General features: G+C 41.7%; 1 protein-coding gene across 3 annotated transcripts in view; it reads right to left on the bottom strand.

Moving 5' to 3' along the window:
* Positions 1-17,358, bottom strand: part of asap2a (ArfGAP with SH3 domain, ankyrin repeat and PH domain 2a) — a 56,423-nt gene that overhangs the window by 19,034 nt on the left and 20,031 nt on the right. For all 3 annotated transcript variants that reach the window (XR_013094631.1, XM_014414323.3, XM_076877708.1), the window contains exons 3-5: positions 12,838-12,983; positions 10,929-11,003; positions 3,605-3,654 (exon numbers count right to left, since the gene is read on the bottom strand). Coding sequence is in view for 2 of the 3 variants with exons in the window: in XM_014414323.3 (XP_014269809.1) it covers positions 3,605-3,654; positions 10,929-11,003; positions 12,838-12,983 (271 nt within the window). In the remaining variant the exon portion in view is untranslated. The remainder of the gene's footprint in view (positions 1-3,604; positions 3,655-10,928; positions 11,004-12,837; positions 12,984-17,358) is intronic.

The following is a 17,358-nucleotide window of genomic DNA, read 5'->3' as shown; positions in this document are numbered from 1 at the left end:
AAACCATCCGTTAGCGACAAAGTGATGCTGCGTGGACGCAGATTTAGTCAAGTGCCTAAAGTTCTTGCGTAGTAAAGTATTGAGCAACACCGAGGGGCGTCGGCACAGGAAGTGATTTCCTATGTCAGTGATCCAGCCCGCTAGAGGACATTCCAGGCTCCAGTTGCCTAGGTAACCCTCTGTGAATCAACTGTATCCTTTGCTCTCATTGATGGCCGCTTCAGTCACTGGCCTCAGAGTTGAGAGATGTTCAAAAAGGCATCCATACGGGGAACGATTAACTCGCCACGCTTTGCTCTGAAGCTCAAGGGACAAGCGACGGGTGTAAAAAGGCTCGGGAATGAAGAGTGGACCGGTCCTGAGATAAACCTCTCTCAACTCCAAAGCAAGTGATTGAAGTGTCAACCAATGAGAACAAAGAATACAGCTGATGTTTGATATTCCAGGCTCTAGCTGCCTCGATGCCTCGAATTTTCACAACTCTGTCACATGTCGCCTTGAAAGTGAGAAAAGTTTAACTCGGGGGAATGCCCACTTTGTTTTTTTACCCGTCATCATTGAATCTCTCCGACTTTCTCCGAATTTGTGATCAGCGAACTGCTTCCTTTGCAGACACCCCATTAGAAATGATCCACCAGCTATGTCAGACAATCATGATGAATTAGAAAGTAATTCTTGCAAAGCCGACTTCATTCATTCCTCAGTAATTCGAGCTGGTGTCTCATTTCGCCTTTTTTTTTAAATCACCTTGTACTGCCAGATGTATCGTGTCCTGAAGCAAACACACCAAATGCGTAGGTGTGTCTGCACAGGAGGAACGCACGGCTCATTGCACCGATTTCACTGAGATGATAGAAAAACAAATAAATAAATAAATAATCCAAGCTGCTTGAACAGAAGTGCCAAGAGTCAAACTGCACTAAGCTCATCAGCGCTGTTTTTGGAAGGTTTCCATAATTAGCTGAGAGCTTGTTTGGGAAATCAAACACTTGTAGTTTCTCGCTGATGACGACAATTGAGATCAGTACATAAAGCAGAAGGAATTAGAGCGCAGATGTCGACCAGGGAGAGGGGTTTGACTCAGCGATTCGATTCCACACTTTTTGCAGGATTCTTTTGTGCATGGTTTTTTTTTAGTGTTTGAGGATGATTACGTTAAAGATGATTAAGGTTATCCATGGGTTTAGTGTACTAAAAAGGTCAGGAGTAGGACCTAAGAGACTACAAGCCAATGAGATACATGCTGCCTGACAGCCAGCGCTCAGAGCCAGTTTTTCCCATAAATTCTCCATCTTCCACAGGCAATCAGGACAACACAGAAAGACAACAAAGGGAGGGGGGGGGAACCTTTCATGCAACAGGTCATTCTTTTGGATGTGCCGCATTTTCTCACAGCATATTTTTTAAACAGTTATGCAGAAATGTGACTGAAAGCTGCGTAAGAGTCCAGCCTGTTTCATGTGCGTTAAAGTAACAAAAGTTGATTGTGTTCATGAACACAATCGACTTTTTGGGATTTCCTTACCTGGATGGATTGAGCATGCATCGAGACATTTTAGCTCACTACCTGATGTTTAACTCACTTATTAACCTTAAACTTAATATTCAAAACTTCAAATTAAGAATCTTAGCAAAAGTAAAAAAGCAACTTTAAAATTTTACTTTCAAGTCCATTAATTATTTAATTAAATATTTTGTCTTACCTGTGACATTATGAGCTGTTTGTATTTAGTTGTACAGTCACATTTGTCTAGGTTTCATTGGAGGTACACTCACTGGATACTGTGTTTTAGGTACACCTGGGTAGTATCAGGTTGGACCCCCTCTTGCTTTCAGAAGTGCCTTAAATCTTGAGGTATCAGGTCTATTGGTGCTCTACTGGACTGAGATCTGGAGGCCGTTTGAGTGCAGTGAACTCATCGTCATGGTCTGAGCTTTGTGACACGCCACATTAATCTGCTGGAAGCAGCCATCATTGAAAGTGAGGCAATGTTTTGGTGGGAACATGAGAATTGCAGCATCAGTTTCCTGTTCTTAGCTGACAGGAGTGGTTATGGAGTGAGAGGTTTGACGTGCTGAGCATTCAGAGATGCTCTTCTGCATACTTAGGCAGCAGCAAGTGGCTGTTTGTTTACCAGCTCGAAACACTGTAGCCATTCTCCTGTGATCTCTGACATCAACGAGACATTTTCACAGAACAGCCGCTCATGAGATATTTTCTCTCAGAGACCATCTGGCTCTTAGGTCACCTTCCTCCATTCTGAAGCTTGGCTTGAACTTCAGCAAGTCACCTTAACTGTGTCTACATGCCTAAATGTACCGAGCTGCTGCAATGTGGCATCTGGCATCAATTCAGCTGTTAATTAGATATTTGTATTAATGAGCAGCTGAACAGGTGTATCTAGCAAAGTGGCCAGTGAGTGTATATTCATGGGTACAGTGTTAAAACCTTAGACACAGTTAGCACACCACACACAAACAACCTCACACTCACAGACATTAGTCCCAAAAGCTTTTTGGTTTTTGTCCTAAACTTTCTGTTTAGCTTTGCTGAAGGTGCCAAACCCGATTTCATTAGGTTTACACTGCCGGCCTTTGTCAGCACATGAATCTTCAGCCCCGACAAATACAGAGACACGTGTTAGCCAGGCTGTTTGGCTGCTAGCCAAACTGACAGTTGTTCAAATGACGACGGGGCTGAGAGTCCATTCATTTTCACTACTGTTGGTTCAGGAAGCAAAGCACCCACAAGACAAAGGACTTGGAGTTTTTCTACATTTAAACAAAATATAAATGAATCACTTGTGAAAATGAAGGCAAAACACTTCCTGAATAAACAGCTTTTAATGTGGGATGAACCCCTAACAAGGAATTCAAAATCAGGCATTGGGTGCAAAGAGCTCGCAAACAAAATTAGGAAACCAGAAATCAATGCCATGTTGACCAAATACTGTAATTGCTCTTTGACTGAGCCTATGAAATGGAGGCAGCGGATAGATTAGATGATCACTGATATGTTTGGATGCTTTTCATATCAGGCAGAAAACTCTATTGATGGCCTCCATTAGCCATCAATGGAGTCGAACAAAATAGAACAAGTTAGGACGGTCGGGAATGGTCACATGGCATCTAGATGAACCCTTAATGTCAGCACACAGTCTGCACTGCTTGATCAAAACGGTTTGGAGAGAAGACGCATTACCCTTTCAGTAAAGAATGTCCTTTGCTGCTTGTAAAATATATGAAAGTGCTATAAAAACTCCCGAGTTCTTTGCATGCACAATCACAAAGGAGTGTCGGTGAAAATGGAGTCTCAGTGTGGAAGTGGAAAAGGTGACAGTGGGTTATTCACATTATAAGGAATTGCCTGAGTTGTTAATCAAGGGAAGAGGCATTAAAAGGGAAACATGGAGGACAGACACAAGACACTTACTAAACATTTGATTTTAAACATACTGCCCAAAATCATTCAAACAAAACTAACTTGAAGTGTTAAACTACGTATAACTACATGAGCACAAGTCATGGACTAACAACAGTGCAAACATCAAATATGGTAGAAAACACACAAAGAACTGCTGATTAGATGCGCTTAGTTTCTTACACTTTTGTTTCGTAGTCCTTCCAGGCTTTGTCGAAGGGCTTTTTCAGATCCTGCGAAAAAACAAAAGGAAGTATTAATTAATATAATAATTATTTTTAAAAACTGAACAAAACCAGCAACAAGCTCTTTGAAAGACAGCGAGACGATCGAGGGTTGAGTAGAACATAGACGAGAAATAAACTGGGACGACATTTTCTTAAGTGGAGCACATGGTAACATTCAAAGCTGCAGGTGCTGAATGAACGGGGTAGTTTGGCTCTTACAGTCTATTAATTGTTTGGTTCATTTATCAGAACAAAGCCTTTATTGCATCTTCATAAAAAAACAACAACAGACAAACAAAAAAACATTACTCTGTGGTTTTCCTGTGATTGGTGCAACTTTTGGGATCCTCACATACATTTAATTAAGAAAGCTGAGACCCATTGGGAAGTTACTTTCGGACGTCACGAAGGAGAAGCCAAAAAGTTACAAGAAAGACTGACTTCCAAACACGGTTAATAAATACTCTTAGGTCCTCAACAATGAAAGTAACTGATAGTCAGAGCCCTACATGTACTATACATAATCAACGCAGACAAGCGCATCAAGCAGAAAACTCGGGAACTGTGTGGTTACACTGTTAAAATAGCGAGCAGAAATCAAGAAACTGGATGCAGAATGACACAGCCTTCACCACGTCAATAGCAAAACATTGCAAAAAAAATATAGCTAATCTATACAGCCGGCATTTGTCTCAACAGTGAGCAGGAGCACAAGGTGACTGTTTCTGGCATTCATAACGCAAATTCTCTGGTAACGATTTCTTGCCGTCGTGTGCTGCTTGAGCAAAACTCTTGATTAAAGCACCTCTTTGGTCCTCCAGTGCTGATTAAACAGTGATTAGGACGCACAAAGCAGACATTACTGGGTACAGCTGCCCATTTTATTCCCTAAAAAACAACCAAAATCAACTGTTGTGTTGTTATGAGGAGTGGAGGGGGGTCAGGAGGCCAGGAAAATCTGCTGTACAGCAGAGAAACAGAAAAAAAAAAACTAAAGGATTTAGCTGCAATTAAGCTGCTTTAATTCTTGTAATTAAAACATTACAGTGAGCTCACCACAGAAAGCCAAACCAAATCATGCAGCACTTTTCTTCACCTTGCTATGAATTTGTTGCCTTAGGTTTTGCTTACGGCTTCAGTGCCACTGTTAGATCTCCAGAGTGAGCTGATCCCCACCGCTGACCTCCACTTCAACAGCAGAGGAGTGACAGGCTCGACCTGTCGGCCCACAGGATCACAACATGGTTCACTGGGCCAATTCAAGGGGCAGGGAGCCATTCACTCATCCAGCTCAACGGCAGAAACCGCCAGAGAAAAGAGAGTATAAAAGGTTATAAAAATCCAACGTAAAAGAACAGGACTGCGGGGAAAATTGTCAAAGGGTAGAAGGAAGCCACTAAAAGAATGAACTGCAGGTCAAGAGAGCAAGTGAGAAAAAAAAAAGAAAAAAAGAGGGTAAGCGGAAGGAAATGTCAGAGCCGGAGAGAGGAGGAAAAATGGTAACAATGGCTAAAAATACCAGACAGAGGCATCACTGGGCAGGGAAGGGCAGAGCAGAATAGGACAAGGCACAGGGGCAAAACACTCCCTCAGAGATATGCAGGCTTTTAGCACTCTGCATCCTGTCTGGCTGAATCTAAAAGATGGAGAAGGCGACCTTTTACTACCCAGGACCATACAAGGAGCATACATGTGAAGGATTAGCAGCTCCTGGAATACGTGCCTCACACCTTTTCCTACAGATATACTAAATGTGCAACCTAAAGTAGATCGGAGTCCTTTTCAAGGGCTCTTGATGAGAGGTAAGGGTGCCACTGGGGGAGTGTGGGGTCTATGTACACCCTGGCAGAATCACTACATGCTGCAGCTGTCAAAAACATGTGAAAAAAACAGTACTGTGGATTACTCTTGCTTGTGTTTGGGATCTTTTTTGTGTGTTAGCTTATCGCCTGCTGCAAAGAAGACAGAGGGCACAAAAGACAAAGAACTACGTAGCATTTGCATTGGCTGGCAGCCCATAATCCTTCTATCGTCACAGCCAAAGATGGACAAAATAAAAGCATGTTTTGGGGGGCCTATCAGGAAGAGAAACAAATGAAATGTTACTGTCATCATTTAACAGACTGGCTAAAGAATATTTAGAGAGAAAGGAAGAAAGTGTGAGCAGCAAAAAGACCCCTGAATGTCACAGCGGGATCTTAGATATGATCAGGCAAGAGTGGAGAAACAGAAGAAGGGATGTAATAAGATGAAACTCGAATGTATCAATGATGTGGAGGCTCTTAACTTTAAAACTTTGTAGAACTGTCTACTGACCTACTTTTTCCCTTTTATTTTTTATTTTTTTTTACAGAGAGGTTCAGAGAGGCAGGAAAGTAGGGAGAAAGCAGAGGGATGACTTGCAAAAAAATAAATAAAAATGCTTGGAGTTGAATTGATGCGAGGCCACCAGAATAATGACTAAGCCTGTGTTACATGTGACGTGGTGCTACGAAAGGGTTACTACAGCGGAGGTCCACTGGCACGTTAACCTACTTCCTTGTGCTGTTTTTAAATGTCTGCCAATGTCATTTTTAAAAGCACTAATGCTGCAGAGTATTTGGTTTGCAAACTAATGAGATCAGCAAACACAGATCAGCTCTCATCTAAAAAACCTCCAACAGCTAGCATGCGTGGGCGGTTTCGGGTGTTCACGATCCACTGAAACACAATGAGGGGGGGACACAGCTGGACTAATATCCCTCAATCCAAATGCATTAGTCCACACTAGCTTCCCCCCACCAAAGCTCCAAACACACACACTAGGTTCTGCACCCCTTAGTCACTGGGGTTGAATACTGATAAGTTGATATGATTCACGGTGTGTTAGAGACCTCTCCATAAGCATGTGATGAGCGACTAGACGGCAGGTATGATGTCATGCAGGCATCCGCTCTCACAATTCAGTATTAGCAGAACAGACTGGTGAAATCAACACTTTCTAATTTCTCCTGAGTGGGAGTGTGTCTATCTCCAGCAATAACACTACTGGGCTTTCCACTGACCCTCACAGCGGCATTCTTGTTGGTACTACAGTGAAAGGGCTTAATTTCATTACTGTGCAAAACTTCTTTAGCCACCACTAATTTCTTCATAGCAGCCAGACTTTCTTCTACTCCTGTCATTTTTTTCAAAGTGGTCTTGATCAATAGTTCTTCATGTTTTTTGAAATCTTTCAAGGTTTTGCTTTGGATATTGGCCGATTTTTCATTCAGTCCAGTCCTTGTACCTGACCATTTTCTATAAGAAGGGAAACAAGGAAATAATGCTGAGGTATACCAAAACTTCCACGACCATCTGTAAAACACTGTCGTGGTTTGAGGTGCATTTTAGCCACTGGTGCTGGGAATCTTGTGAAAATTGATGGAATTATGAACACAGAAAATTGCCATCAGTTTTTAATTCACCATGGAGTACCATCTGGAAAGCCTCTCACTGGCAGCACGAACACATTCATTTTTCAGCATCACAATGATCTCAGTAAAGACATAATGAGTGGAAAAAAAAACACACACAGTGCAACACCATCAGACATGGATCGCCTCCCCAGAGAGCACAACATTATTAAGCAGTGTTGGATTATCTTGACAAAAAACAGAGCAAAATGTCACTCAAGAATCTTGGAGAACTATTCCTGAAGACTACATAAAGAAATGACAAAAAGCCTGAGAGACTTCAGGCTGTGTTGAAGAATAAAGATGGTCATAACAAATGCATTTCACATTTTCCTAGCAAAATACGAAGAGAAGAAGGGTGTTGCATTGCCTTAAAATTGACTTTTACACATGAAATCTTGATTCTCCTTTGTGATAAGATGGTCGGGGTTTTTAATCAAGTAACAGCAGTGACAGGTTGTTAAGTGTTAGCCCTCTAATCCCAGAGCCATTAGCTGCTGCCTCTTGCAGAGTGAGTTCATTGCACTCATCGCTGAAGACAGCACTGGCAGAATATTAACAGGGTTTATGTGAGCACCGGTCACCAGAAAGCCATTAAATCCTGAATTAAATCAAATGTAAAGGCTGGTAACTACTGAAGCTGCCACACCGCAGCGTTGAACGTGGAGAATTTTAAGAGACCAAACTGCATTTTTGATCTGCACTGAACGGCAAGAGGGAAGTGCATTTCAAAATACGCAGCATACTTCTCATTTGTTGAGGTGTTACTGTTAGTTGCCCTCTTTTGTGTGTAAATTTTTGAGAAATGATCTGATCAAGATATACATTTAGCCTTAAATGCTGAGTAAAGAGTTACTGGCAGAAGTTAGGGTTAATCCTACCTATTAAAAAAAAAAAAGGGGGGGGGGGGGGGGGGGACTTATAGGTAAGACGGGCTTAAGGTGCTAAAACGGTAGGTGAGCTCAGATGTCTTATTCAGGACTGGTATAACATAAACAAGCATTATTTTGAACCCTAAATCATGCAAAGCCATTCTATTAAAGTCAAAGAACAAAATAGGGAAATCAGCACAAGTTCCTTTTATTACCTCAAGCACGGTCTGCTTTCGAAGCTACATTAATAAAAGTGAACTCAGGTTTCCGTCATCAACATTTATTCGAGGAGAGTTTGATTTCCTTGTAAAATTGTTGCATATTTTTTCCAAAAACACCACAACTCGTTTAAAATGAGCGTACAAATGTGTAAATCTTGTTCCTGCTTGTGACTGGTGAAGTACATAATTCCCATCCGCATTGCAATGCATTCCTCCTCGTAAGCTCCTTTGATCTTTTAAATACATTACTCTTTAATGACATCCACATCAGCCAATTAATATATTATACTTCAGTTGTTCCTCTCCCTGTAGTGTAAACAGCCTGTCGTGCATGTCTGGACTTCTTCCTACTCCCCCACCCGCTCTCCTAACAGGTGAATAATGAATGGCAATAAGGAAGAGACGAGGGAAAGCCTCTGGGCTGTGTAAGTGAGCAACAGGTAAACATTACTGTACATCTCTGTGACCTTTTCTCTCTCTTTGTGTAGAAGCCTAACTTCCAGGTTTAGTGACTACATCACTGGTGACATTTATATAAGTGTGTGTAAATGTGAGTGTGCCCTGAAGTATAAAATAACCAGCAGCTCATTAGTCCTTTGCCACTGGGGTAATGAGAATCATCTGTGGGCTAATGAGCAATAAGTGGGCAAGCATTGCGGAGACAACTGGCTGCCAAAGCCGGGTGGGCGGGGTGGGGGGGGGAGTGTCGAGAGAGAAAGGCGGAGATATCAGCAGAGTTAAAACAGAGACGAGAGGACAAAGGCAGGAAATCACAGAACAGAAAAGGAGATTGAAGCCAAAACGACAACACTTGAGGAAAGAACGCCAAAAAAAAAAAAAAAAAAGGGGGGGGGGGGGGGGGGGGCAGTTCAGGGGCCAGACAGCACAAAGTGGCCAGGGGTCATGGGGACAACTGGCTTCTCCATGGCAACCACCCTCATTAGAGCCGACTTAACTACATCATACCTCAGTGGAAACCAAATCTAATCATGTGCCTAGAGAGTGAAAGGTCACAGACCACTGTGGACAGTCTGATTGCATTACAGATTGGCAGAGACTGTTGATGAGTGTCTGTCTGGGTTTAGTCTGATTGGTGGACACACATGACCGTCTAGCAGACTGCATTAATACACAAGGCACAGGCCTGTCTATTAAACCTCAACACACTTTATTTCAGACCAAAGCGTGTTTGCAGGCATTAAACATTTCCTTGCGAGTCTTTGTGTCACCCCTCCCCTCGCTTACTGCAGTCTCCAAACGTAGCACTAAAAACCTGCGAAAATACTGAGCTACGGTCTTTTATTCCCACCTTAATTTACTGCTTTTGTTTTGGTGGCATTTCACGGTTGTTTAGCTCTTCCCCCGATAAAGACGACATTGTTTTGACACCTCGTAAAATATCAATAAAGACTCCGTTTAAGGACTATTAAAATAGTTTCCAGGTTTTTCAGAGCATAGCTGCACAGGCAGAGACCACCCCAGCTAACTTCTGATGCACACACAGTTAATTTCCTCTATAAGAAGGCTTGAAATGTCACAGAAAGCACTAAGTTCAGAGAAGAGCTTCAGGGTTTACTCCTAGTAGGCTTTCAAGAAGAAGAGTTTACAGGAGAACATATTTATTATTCTATACCTGAAAGGACTGCAAAATTAAACAAACCGCCCATGATGGGCAGAAAACTATTTTGCTTCTCCAAGCTAAACAAGAAACACACAGTTATAGATTGAACCAGCCAAGCAAATGAATATTGTTTTAGATCTCACAACAGAAAAAGTGAGAAGCACTGCAGTAGATCCTGCAAACACATGCACAGTAACACGTTCTCAAACATTCATATGCTCCGCATTTCTATTCACGGCCTCTAAAAAGTAGCTTTGCATAATTCATGGTTCAAAATAATCTTTATTTTCTGGGCCTTGTTCATCCTCGATCTGAAAAAGTCAATACATTATTAGCTAGCGCCCTTCTCCCTTTAAGTCAAGTATCTGATTGGCCTCCCCTTGCAAACAAAGCATATAAATAGCATGTTTGTAAGCAGCTGTGCTCCTGAGAGAACCTTATTAAGAATATCTGCTCTCACTGGTGTTGTTATTTGCACGCTTGCTGACCTTATGGCCATTTTAATATGAACCTGCACCATTGTAGCAGCAAGACATTAATAAATAATCACTCAAGCTGAGAGATTGTGGACTCCATCCCTCATAGTTTTGCATAACTACACAAAAACATTAACATTAATATTCATTCAGTCAGAAGCTGATTTTTTTTATTCTGCAGTTTGATGAATCAGCTCTGCTGCAGACAGGTATATTCCAGGAACTGCTTCATCCACCATCTCTCTCTCTCTCTCTCTGTGTTGCCAGCTCCACTTTTACTTTTTTGGGAACAGGAACGTGGTCTGAGATCAAAGCAGCGTGTTATTAACCTTGATAGCTAGACTGCAGCACCTAAAGGAGGGTAATAATTGTCCAGCAGCTTTGAACCACTCAGAAGGTCTCTCTGTACGTCTAGTGAGCCGTTTTCACTCTGCGATCTGGTTTCTTTGACGGATTAAACAACTGCAAGATGAATATGTTCATCAGCTGACATTTACATTGAAATTAGTGCAAGAACAACCCTTAGTGTCCGTCCACTATCGCAGAATAAGAGGTACTTCAGGGCATCATCCAAGAATAATGGCTTTAATATTTCCTCCTGTATAAAACACAGCACATGGAGAGTAACACAAAGACTTGCTGTTTATATGCCTTACCCCTTTGACACCCTTCAGGTCTCCTTTCAGCAGGCTGTCCAGAGGGAAGGTGATGATGTTGTTCATGTTTTGGAACTGGAGGAAGTTGAAGAGAGACACAAATAAGAGTCGAAAGGTTACGTCAGAGATTTTAAGACAGCAGGAGACTGAAAGTCACTGAGACGTAATCCTTTCAGCAGTGTCCTGTGTGCTGCGTCTCCTTGCAGTGGACATACAAAATCCAGAGTTTCAGCTCTTCATCTTAAGTAAATAATAGCCTTGAAAGGCTAATGCTGCGCAAATAAAGAAGCCACTAGCAGACAAATTGTAACACAGAACACGTCACACAGGTTCAGTGGAAACAGTCACTAAACACTAAAAATAAATATGTGTAAACATCTACTGCGACAGCATGTATACACAACTGGTCATGTTTTACAATAAAAGCAGTGGTATGGATGGTTTCTCAGTCAAGGAAGGTTGGAAATCAGCTGAATCAGGTCATTCGTTTTGTTATTCTTTAAGCCTGCAGTATGTAGCATCTTAATGAAGATAAGGTCTCAGTCACACAGGCTTAGTTACGTGTTGGTGACCATTTGGCAGCAAAAAACTACTTGTGATAGCTTTAGTTGCTAGCAGGTTGCTGCAGTCGTCAGTAGTTTGCACAGAAGTCTCCAGATACTTGCAAACTACTTGCAAAACAGCAGTGAAACTGTGAAAAATGTCACGCAAACAGGAAGCAAATACTGTTCTCCTTCAAAATAAAAGTTGAAAATCTTCTGGTTGCAGCAGTGAGATAAATCTTTTACTTTGAAGGAGAATGCTCTCGATTTCTGGTTGGTGTTCCATTTTTTCAAGTTTCACTGCTTCTCGGAGAGTAAACGGTGAGTGTTTGCAGAAAAGTCCATGTACATGCAAACTATAGGCGATCACTACAGTCTGCTAGCAACCAAAGCAATCACAGGGAGGTTTTTATTGCGGCACGCTCTTTGGGACTGATTATACTTGCTAACCAGTCCAGGAATGCAGATTTTTTTCCTGGAAACCATGCTTGCCACGAGAGTCACGGACTTAGCTCTAGATTTGTGTGCTTGAGACCTGAATTGATCATTTGTTCAACTGTAGGAGATCCTCTCTAACACTGTCAGATCTTACTATACAAAGTGACTGTTATTGTGAATCGGTGGCATCTAAACAAAAGTGAATTGAACGAAATGCTATTAAGATTTTAGTCTGAAACGGATTCAGGAATCGTTAAGCTTGTGAGAAAACATCGAGTGAAGGTGCAAAAGGGTTAATTACACATAGCTCAGTGTCTTGGGTATAAAAATTCCACCACCCTTGGTATCATTTTCATATTTAATCACATTTCAAACTTGTTAAAGACACAAATTCTGCCTTTAACTCGGCTGTTTCCAAGCTGCTATAAAGGCCAGCCCCTACACGCAATCTAGGAACCCAGTGCTTTCTTAAGCTATTGGAGATTACATCTTCACATCCAGGTCAGGCAGAAGCTCATATTTCTTTAATATAAGACGCTGAGATCACACCAACACAAAATCTAAAGCTCCTGTTCTCGGTATGAGCTGATAAAGTGTGCGAGGGGAGCGACAGACCTCACAAGATGGAGTCAAATTTTTTTAATAAAGCGTTGGCTTTCACACAAGACCTGGGCTTAACAGATCAGGCAGTATTAGATCCAGGAGATATTTGGTGTTGCACTGGCTCTTCGGATGTCTTGATGGAAAAACTAGGGCTATGTCCTCAGGGCTTTAAGTTCAAGCTGGACTTGGTGTGTGATCAGTGTGTGTTAGAGAACACACACACGGTGGAATAAACACAGTTAAGGACAGCATGAAAATTTGTCTTTGTCCCAGAGGACTTTACCCACCCACACATACAGCCACATACACACACAGTGTGAACTCACAAGGTTTTTGAAAAGCGCTGTGAGCTCCTTGGTGAAGACGGAGAACTTGAGAAAAGCCGAGCCCAGATCAGGATCGTCTCTGTACACACAGTTTTCTCCAAACTTCTCCAGGGCCTGAGTGTACTGCTCCTCATTTTCTACATGTGCTGAAAAACACACATATATACACACAGATTAACCAAAGTCTTTTTCTCTCTGATCCTAACAAGTTAAAAGTCAATCAATAAGTATTAATAATGCATGGTGATAGTCTTCCAGTGTAAAACAATCCAGTTTCCTTCCATTACACGGTTTTCCTCACACATCTATAGTGAAGGTGGTCAGCAGGGACGGACCAAAAGAGATACTCACCCCCGGCACAAACCATAAATTCTACAAATTAACCCTACATGTTGATAAAATGTTTCAGTCAAGTTATAGTTGCAATCATTTTTGGAAAGAAAAAAAAAAAAAGGATGGGACAGACCAATGAGGCTATGGTGAATTATAGAGACCAACAATACAGGAGTTAATATTTGTTATGTGCAATAATAATATGTTTACGTGTTTGTGGTATTACAAACAGTGCCCTCTGGTGGACAAACTAGTCAACATCCACACTCATAACATGGTTGAAGGGTGTTTCTCCAGTCTCTACTTCAGTTTTTTAAATTTTCCCTTTAATGACTGATATAACTGGCGATACCAATAGATGGACAAATGGCTAATATCTGCTGCCTGATAAATTGGTCAGACTCTATCCAGAGAAGTGTGTTTTCTTGGTAGGCTACAGTGTGTCTACACCCACTGGGCATACTCATATTTTATAGGTCGTACAAATACAAATGATGAGATAATTAGCCTAAACAGAATGATACACAGAGAGAGCAAATGTTCAAATGATATGCAATAATAATATTATAAGGCCAAGCGTGTTTGTGCTTTCACTCACGTTTTTGAGAACTGAGGGTTATTTTTCAGCATTTGCTTTCATCTGTAGCAATGAACTCTTTTATCTTCTCCCCGCCTGCCATCTTTCCTCTTCCTACAATACCGTCCTTTTCACTCGATGGCATCGATGGACTTGATTTTGTCTTCATTGTCTTCATGCTAAAGACTGAACAATGTTGGGTGGGAAAACTGCAGTAGATCAGCAGTTTCTTTTATCGTTCTTCCCAATTTTGACACTAAAATTGACTGATGAATGCTTATTGTAACAATAAATGACAGAAATAAGGAAAAAAGGACAACTGGTCCCTTTTAAATGTGTTACATATACTTTAGCTATCATCTAGGCAAGGTCTTTATATAATATTTTGCCAATCTTATCTAGATTTTGTTGCCAGTGAGTTGCTTGTGCAGACCTGGGATGTATGTATGCAAATCCTGACAGTTAGTAATCAGCAAACCACCAACTCCGGTTCACTGTTCACAGTCGTCCAAAAGCACGAGATTGCCACCAGGAAATATCCTAGCGCCCGTGTGGTGAAAGGCTGCAAGAGAGAGCAAGCTGGACTACTACACGTAATGTTAGCATCTGATGGTTGCCGGGCTCGGTCACTATGTGCAACAGTTCCCACTAAGCCGATATCCCAGCGACCCTGTGGCAGCACTGATCACCACTGATTGAACTGGTCCGGAGACGGCCCAATCTCAAGTTTTCTTTAATTTACTCAAATCCTCACTAAGGTTGTCAAAAAGAAAAAAAAATGTATCAATACTCAAATATTAATAGAGAATAAACACTGATATTAAATTAAACAAGGTCAGGAAAATTCCCATTTCAATACCACTGAATAATTAACCAGTTATCAGAAATGTTAACCACAACAATTTATCCAAAGTTCAACTTTTATGCTCTTCTAACTTAAGTTGTTGTGACTTTAGGTATTGTGTTGTTGTACCCTTGGTTTATTACTAGGTTTTGTAAAGAAATGTTCATAATCTGTAAAATGAATGAAACCTCTGATGATAATCTGAAATTATTTTGTTAAATCTGGGGTGAAACTTCCTTGTGGTATCGAAAAATGTTATTGAGTGTTTTCCTGGGTATTGTGACAATACCATCGTGTCAAGCTTGCCATCCGGTTTTCAATGTAATCCGCAAGACACACACAAAAGGCCTCCCTCATCTAATGCCGCCTGCTGCCCCAAAATCTCAGAGTGCGTCTAAAATCGGTTTAATGTACCACAAGGTTAGGCCTAGGAGATTCCACTTAATGCACTTCACGCCACACTAGGCTGCTGATAACAACCAATGCCACTGGGATAGCCGTGGAGCCAGGGATGGAGCGCCAGGGGACTGTTGCTATGACGACAACTTGCAGAGAAACGCAACAGAGGTGGAAGGAAGGGGGTGGAAGTAGGAACAACTGAAAGAAAAAAAATAAATAAGGGGATGCGGTGGTGGTGGGGGGGTCTGAAATTGTGAGGATGCATGCCAAAAGACACCTGCAACCACATTATGACTCAGCATTTAAGAGGTAACACACACACACACACACACAAACACACACAACGAGCAACTGCACAGATGTTCCAGGTAACTAGATAAGCTCACGTCTTGGCCGCTGACGTATCCATCAGGTTATTAAAAGGGAAGAGCTGAAAGCCTGAGTCACTACCTGCAGGCATGCTCACGAGACGAATCTAATTTAAGCCACAAAATATCATCTGACGCAATAACAGAGGTCGATGATAAGAAAGCTGCCGCGAGACTCACAGGGGAAGTGGCAAAATGAGAAGCCTGGCGAGTATGTGTTATAATGAGACTTTCCCCCCCTCTGTCTGTGGTCTGTGCAGAAATAAAAGACCTACAAAAATAAATAAAGGGGGAAAAAAACGATCTCATGTTTCGATAAAGTGATCAATTCTTCATCCAAAAAACTAAATAAATAAAAAACCAAAAGCACCAAATCCTCTTTTACATAACAAAGACCTGCAGTGAGATGTACCACACAAAGATGTAGTAAACTTCAATCACAGTCATGTGTCAGAAACCGACCACTGCCACACATCCACAGCCCGCTTTCCAAATCCGCTCCAGCTGTTTAGCTCAGCCAGGTTTCGAGCCAACAGGGCGGGGTCCTGTTGTTGTTTTTGAAGTGGCACATGAGAGCCCTACTCAAAGCTGACAAATAGCACAAACCCCTCCAGGGCAGCTTAGTGACTACATGTGTATTTGTTGTAACATGACCCAAACATGTCGTGCATGCAGCCCCGTAGTACAGAGCAGAGGGCGTGTGAGTTTACGTGGCAGGAAAAAACCCAACAAAGGACAGGAGAGACATTTTCCTGTAGTTTACACTGCAAACACAACCTGCTAATTCCTTGTTTACCTGCAGATGTGTAGACACTGAGTAAACATTTCCATGAAATAACACTGGTGTTCCGAACCTCACTTAAAGATATGCAACAACAGAAAATGGGGAATTGGGATTTTATATGATTAGAGCTTAAAAGATTCATTGATTGTTGCATTACATAAGCTGATTTTACCTGATTTTTATTGTTGCAGATCTAAAAGACGCCAACTCAGGCTCTGACGAGAGGTTACAGGGAAATTTCTCAGAGAAGACAAACTCAGAATATAACAACACTAAATGAGCTACAATTAGTGAAGAGCTGTCAGGCTGACTGCGAGTTCTTAGTGATTCCTCAGGCTATTGCACAGGTATGCAAATAACCACAATTCAGCCCACTTTAACATAAACCCTTACCCTTCTGCAAAAAACTCAATGTGGGGAATGTTGTGCTTTTTTCTAGTCCGTATTTTTAATCTTAGTTTCTACTAGTGTAGCTTTGCATGAGTCACAGTTCATAATAAGTCATCTTTATTTAGCTTCTCCTGGTATCTCTGAAACAAGCTTTTTCGTGTTATTTGCAATAGATCATTAATACGCAGTTTGAATAAACTGGCTGTTGAGCGTATATTGTCTCAGTAATGTATGAAGATAAGGAAAATAAAAGGATAGATGGTCCCCTCTCCTTTGTATAACTGAAGTCAGTACTTTCATCTTCCTTTGAGGGAAACTTTGAGAGTGGATGTTATTGTCTATTTAAAATCAGCATGAGAAATGGCTTAAGAAGTCGGCTTGAAAGTAAATGGCAGCATATTGTGCGTCAAAGGGAGAGAAAAGGATTCCTGTTGCTCAACCTCAGGAAATGATAAAGTTGCATTCACTGCAAGACAGAAGCCTGCTCACGCCTGTGGCATTCACCGCTGTATCTTTCCTCCTAAACTTACAAACACACACATGTACAGCTTTCCAGGCGTCTGCTGAGGATTATCTTACATCCCAAAGGCTTGTTTTTGCAGCCTCTTCCATTTCTCTCCCACACATGCGGGATTTAATCACCAGATAGCAACTTCCTCTCTCCGTCTCTCCCACACAGCTTCGTAAGTCCGGGTCAGCTGACGCTCGGCGACACAATGCGCCGGTGACCTCCGATCAATTCCAGATCTCTCTAAGGACTCAATGAAAACAACGCTGAGCAAAATGACCACAAGCACACAGAAAAGGAAGCGTGACTATTAATCCC

Source organism: Maylandia zebra, linkage group LG19 (assembly GCF_041146795.1).
Source record: "Maylandia zebra isolate NMK-2024a linkage group LG19, Mzebra_GT3a, whole genome shotgun sequence".
NCBI classification, from domain to species: domain Eukaryota; kingdom Metazoa; phylum Chordata; class Actinopteri; order Cichliformes; family Cichlidae; genus Maylandia; species Maylandia zebra.
Note: the sequence above shows the minus strand (reverse complement) of the source record. Positions and strands in the feature narration are given on the sequence as shown.